At 40.3% G+C, this 5,004-nt stretch overlaps 1 protein-coding gene across 1 annotated transcript; it reads right to left on the bottom strand.

Moving 5' to 3' along the window:
- Positions 1-3,389: 3,389 nt before the first annotated feature.
- or90a1 (odorant receptor, family 90, subfamily A, member 1) lies at positions 3,390-4,693 on the bottom strand. Its single transcript, XM_061070051.1, is given in 7 exon segments — positions 3,390-3,526; positions 3,529-3,567; positions 3,570-3,623; positions 3,626-3,881; positions 4,251-4,315; positions 4,318-4,408; positions 4,547-4,693. Coding segments are annotated over 7 exon segments (789 nt in total).
- Between the last annotated feature and the right edge of the window lie 311 nt (positions 4,694-5,004).

Here is a 5,004-nt window from a genome sequence, read left to right on the forward strand (position 1 = left end):
GTCATTTCCTTCTTTGATTTGATCAAGTTTTTCTCAAAAGTAAAAGAAAAATACTTTTTTAAAGAAGTTGATTTGAAATAATATTCTCACTCCACTTAAAAAAATACAGAATTGTTTTCAGGATCAACGTTAAACAATCGAGACTTTACCAGATTCAGATTTTTGCACATTTAACAGCTCAGAACTTATGGACTGAGTGAAAACACACAGCTCCCACACCAAGGCTGATTCTCTTATAACACACAGTGTCAGAGGAGGAGGACTTTCTATTCTGCTTCATGTTCATGTTGCTCTCACTTCAGGAAAGTTTTAAACAAGTGTTTTTATGTTTGTTAAGGATCAGTTTTTTCCACCACTGGTAACGAAACTTGAACATGATGGTTTTATCGACTCTGTTGTTTTACCACAGCTGCTCTTCACTCTTCATCTCGTCGGTCGTTCTCATGTTCGTAGCTACGACGTAACATCAGAGGCATTTTTAAGTCGTTATATTGTTCAGATTAAAGTCGTGATTGAGAAAAGGTCTGAATTTATCCTCATGATATTCCAACGCCATTGTGAAATTATGACTTTATTCTTGTGAAATTATTTCTGTGTCACTACGACTTTATTCTTGTGATATTACGACTTAAACTTGATTGAATTTCTGACTTCTTTATTCTCTTGGTATTACAACGTCGCTCTTGAATTTTCTCAGATTTGTTTTTGGCCCGAACACGTTGTCGTACGCAGCCGAGTCATTGGTCCGAAAGTTGTTTGTCGTAACGTTTGTTGATCTCTGACGTGAACATGTTCGGTGTGAAGTGAAAACGACTCAGTTTGGAGCCGTGAGGACGAAAAGAAGCTTCTGGAAAAACGTATAAATGTGTAACACAGAAAGTGTCGTGAATGTTCATCACCGCACATGAATATCACCGTTTTGTACGATACGCCGTTACAGAAGATGTTTTTATATCAGCCGCCCTCGTGGTGAATAGACTTCCTGTCTCATCTGAACTCGTGGCGTGCTGTGATGCGACCGATGACATCACGACCGAGACGACGATCGTTTTTGTAAAGTCGCTCTTCGGTTTGTTTTGGTGTCAAAATAGAAGCATGACGTATTCTGCATTTAAAGAAATGTAATAAACTTTTAATGATCTTTGTAAAACAAAGTGAAGTAATTTCTCAGATAGATAATAAATCATTTAACACATGAAAATATAAAGTTAAAATATCTGTTATTTAAATATCTTATGCAGTTTGGTGCTTTTCAACTTGAGACTTTTTTAAATGGAATCAAAATAAATATGACTATATACTATAATAACAAGTTATTTAAAAGACATTTGATAAGAAGTAGAAAGTTAAAATAGAACAAGTTTAGTTGCTATAATTAAGCAACTAAAAATGTCAAACATGTAGATCAATTAAATCAATAAAACAGACGAAAAACAAGAATTAAAAGCAGATTTTAGTTTTATCTCTGATATTTAAACTCTGTTGCTGTCACTGCACAATACGTGTGAACACCAGGGGGCAGCACAGGTCAATAAAACATTAGGTCACATGGTCTGATTGGTCAATCTGTGAGGAGACTTCACTAATATATCTGACCGCCAGGTGGCGCTCACGTGCTGTTCTTTATCTGAACTGTTTCATGTTTTATTTACAGATTTTAAACTTCTCTTCTACTTTGTTAACAACCTGAGAAGTGAGAGTTTAACATAAACATTTAAAAATGGTCTGATTTGGATTCACACTCAGATTCAGGGACTTCTTCTGTTTGTAAACAAATCAACAAACAAACAGAGGAAAACAAAACCTCCTTAGAGGGTTAGGGTAAGTTATAGAGTTAGAGTTCTCTCTCTCTCTCTCTCTCTCTCTCTCTCTCTCTCTCTCTCTCTCTCTCTCTCTCTCTCTCTCTCTCTCTCTCCCTTTCTCTCTCTCTCCCTTTCTCTCTCTCTCCCTTTCTCCCTCTCTCTCTCTCTCTCTCTCTCTCTCTCTCTCTCTCTCTCTCTCTCTCTCTCCCTTTCACTCTCTCTCCCTTTCTCCCTCTCCCTCTTTCTCTCTCTCTCTCTCTCTCTCTCTCTCTCTCTCTCTCTCTCTCTTTCTCTCTCTCTCTCTCTCTCTCTCTCTCTGCAGCAGATAAAAACTGTTTTTTTAACGTCACGATTCTCCAATAAGCTTTGAGATCAACTGTTTCTACTTGGATCATTTTATACATCAAACACTCGTCTAGTCGTCTAAATACATGATCCTTAGTTTGTTATCTACATCATAACATCACAATAAAACATGAACTGTGAACCAGATTATCTTCATGGGTATGAACTGGACTTTGAACTGGTTTCAAGAGTGAACTGGTTCCACAGGGAGGAGGAGGAGGAGCCTGAGAACAGGGAGGAGGAGGAGCCTGAGAACAGGGAGCGGTCAGACTCCATTTTCACCTGGACGAGCAGAAGGAAGGAAAGTGAGCAGGTGAGTGTGAACACAACTTTCTGAAAGTTTTCCTGTCTCACTCTCACACCTGCTGTTAACATCCGTCTGCTGATCACATGACTCTAAGTTTGTCAGTTCACACCTGGTGACAGACGTCATGTGATCGGATCCCAGAGACAGATGTGAACAGCAGGTCTGGATCAAAGAGCCTTCAAAGGACTAATTAACAGAGTTAACTCACAGTTTCACTTTTTATCTTCATCTGTTCATCAAGTGTTTAATAACACAACGTGTTTTCACAACCATACGTTACAGCAGTGGTCACCAACCAGTGGAGAGTCTTCACTGTGGATCCCAGTAAAGCTCTGGACTCACTGGCTGAGGTGGCAGGAGCATCGACCTGCAGAGCCAGGTACACACACACACACACACACACACACACACACACACACACACACACACACACACACACACATATAACTACATACTGGTTTTGTGTGAGTTTTAAAGTGAATATAAAATTGAAGAGCTTGTGTTTGACCTTCATTTGGGCACAAAGCCATAGAACTGAGTGGAGATACAGAGTGCTGCTTCAAGCTGCTGACTGATGTGCTCTCAGTGTTACTGTCTATAAAGTTCTGTAATTCATTTCCAGCCTTTATGACGTGAACATGATACTAGATGTTGAGTTTCCTTCTCTTAGTGGCCGGGGGTTGAAGGACACGTGAACTTTTACAAGCTTGTACTAATTAACTTTAATGTAGTTGATTGGTTTTAGTGTAGATTAGGAAATGCTTAAGTTGCAAAAACACTTTGTTATTCAACGTTAGTTTACGTCTCTGCAGGTTTATTGGTATAATTAAAAATGACATAAACCAATATTACATGAAGGGAACTTTATTATTGTACTTGTACAATAGTTCACCTCCACACCCTTATTGGCTGGTACCCTAAAAGATATATTAATATTATTCATTTAACAATGTTCTCAATGAATAGGTGAGCATGCACAGCAGCAGCTGAAAGCCATGAAGCAGGATGGTTTCACTTCCCTTCTTTGCATCTCCATCCCCTGATTTACTCCCTTTAGCAGCTTTAGCAGCAGGAAGATCTTGAAGTATGCGTAGAGGAGCGTGAACCAAACACCATCAGGTAGATCATGTAGGAAACCTCCCTCTGTTTTACACTCACAGGATGAGGAGCAGGTTGTTCCTCTCACAAAAAATAGTAGAATGAAATAACTGTAGAGGCTGTGTTGCCATAACGATAAACACATCTGACAGAGCAGAAACTATGTTCATGGCCCAGATCCAACCTATGAGAACGTGAGTTCTTCTGATGGTGCAGAGCTCCGCGTGTCACAGTGGTAGACAGACGGAGATGTAGCACTCCACCGCCATGGCAGCTCCATTCAATGGTTTGTTGAAGCTGGTGATGTGACGGTTCCCTGTATGTTGTGTCTTCCATTTGTTTCTAGGACTGGGGAGCAGAGACCTACTTAATTGGTCATTAGGAGTGATTGGCGTGCACCTGGCCCCGGGTGCCAACGCCCTATAAGAGTCTGCTTCCCCAGTCCTTCCCTCTCTGTTCTTTGCAGCTCCATAGCCATGCACACCTTTCAACACTTATGTTGAAACAACACACACCTATAATCCACTCATGCATACACACTCCACACTACGGACTTACTGACTTCCACATCCCATACTTTTATTATAAGTTGAGCACGTGGATTGGTTTGGTTTGATTAAATACTTATTTTGATTGGAAAACTGTTGTCTCCCGTCTTTTTGTTGTGTAGCCTGGCGCCCCTAGGCCAGGTGCGTAACAGTGAAGATGGTAAGGGAGATGATGAGGCAGCAGAGCGTCGCTTGGATCTTGTAGAAGACGTAATAAAGAGAAACAGGCTGATTGTTGCAGTGAGCTGGATCATATCGTTCAACACCAGGTGGATGAAGAAGATGTAACGTGGATTCAGGTCAAACATCTGGAAGAGAGGAGAAGAAACAGAAGTCAATGAAACTCTCCTGTTAGTTTCTCTTTCTACCTGAAATCCCTGATCACATCAATGATCATGATAATAATATTAATAATAATAATAAAAGACGTTAAGAAGGATTCTGACCTGGTGTTTCCTGAAGGTGTGAACCAGTGTGCAGTTGATGTAGTTGATGGTCAGACCAAGAGCCAGAAGGAACACATTCTTCTTCACAACTGTTTCCTGAGAGTCTCGATCACTCGTCACATTAAAGTTGTTCGAGGAGGAATTCATGGTGACGATGTGAGGATCCTGCAACTCTCTGCTACAGGGAAACATTTTAAATATGTTCAGGTCGTGTTCAGGTGGGTCCTGTAAATTCAAGCTTTAACACGTTCTTCTTTGGACCAGAAACCAAAGGAAAACCTCTGATCAGCTGTTCCAGTTATCATGCACAGACCTCGAGTTTCAATCTGAAACCAACATTCACTCTGACAGACGTTGTCATGTTGGAGCAGTTTAAAAAACACGCCTGCAGGAACAGATGCTGAATAACAATACACACTACTTACGTTGATGGATCTGCATTAAACATTTTATAAACC

This window comes from Limanda limanda, chromosome 4, assembly GCF_963576545.1.
Source record: "Limanda limanda chromosome 4, fLimLim1.1, whole genome shotgun sequence".
NCBI lineage: Eukaryota > Metazoa > Chordata > Actinopteri > Pleuronectiformes > Pleuronectidae > Limanda > Limanda limanda.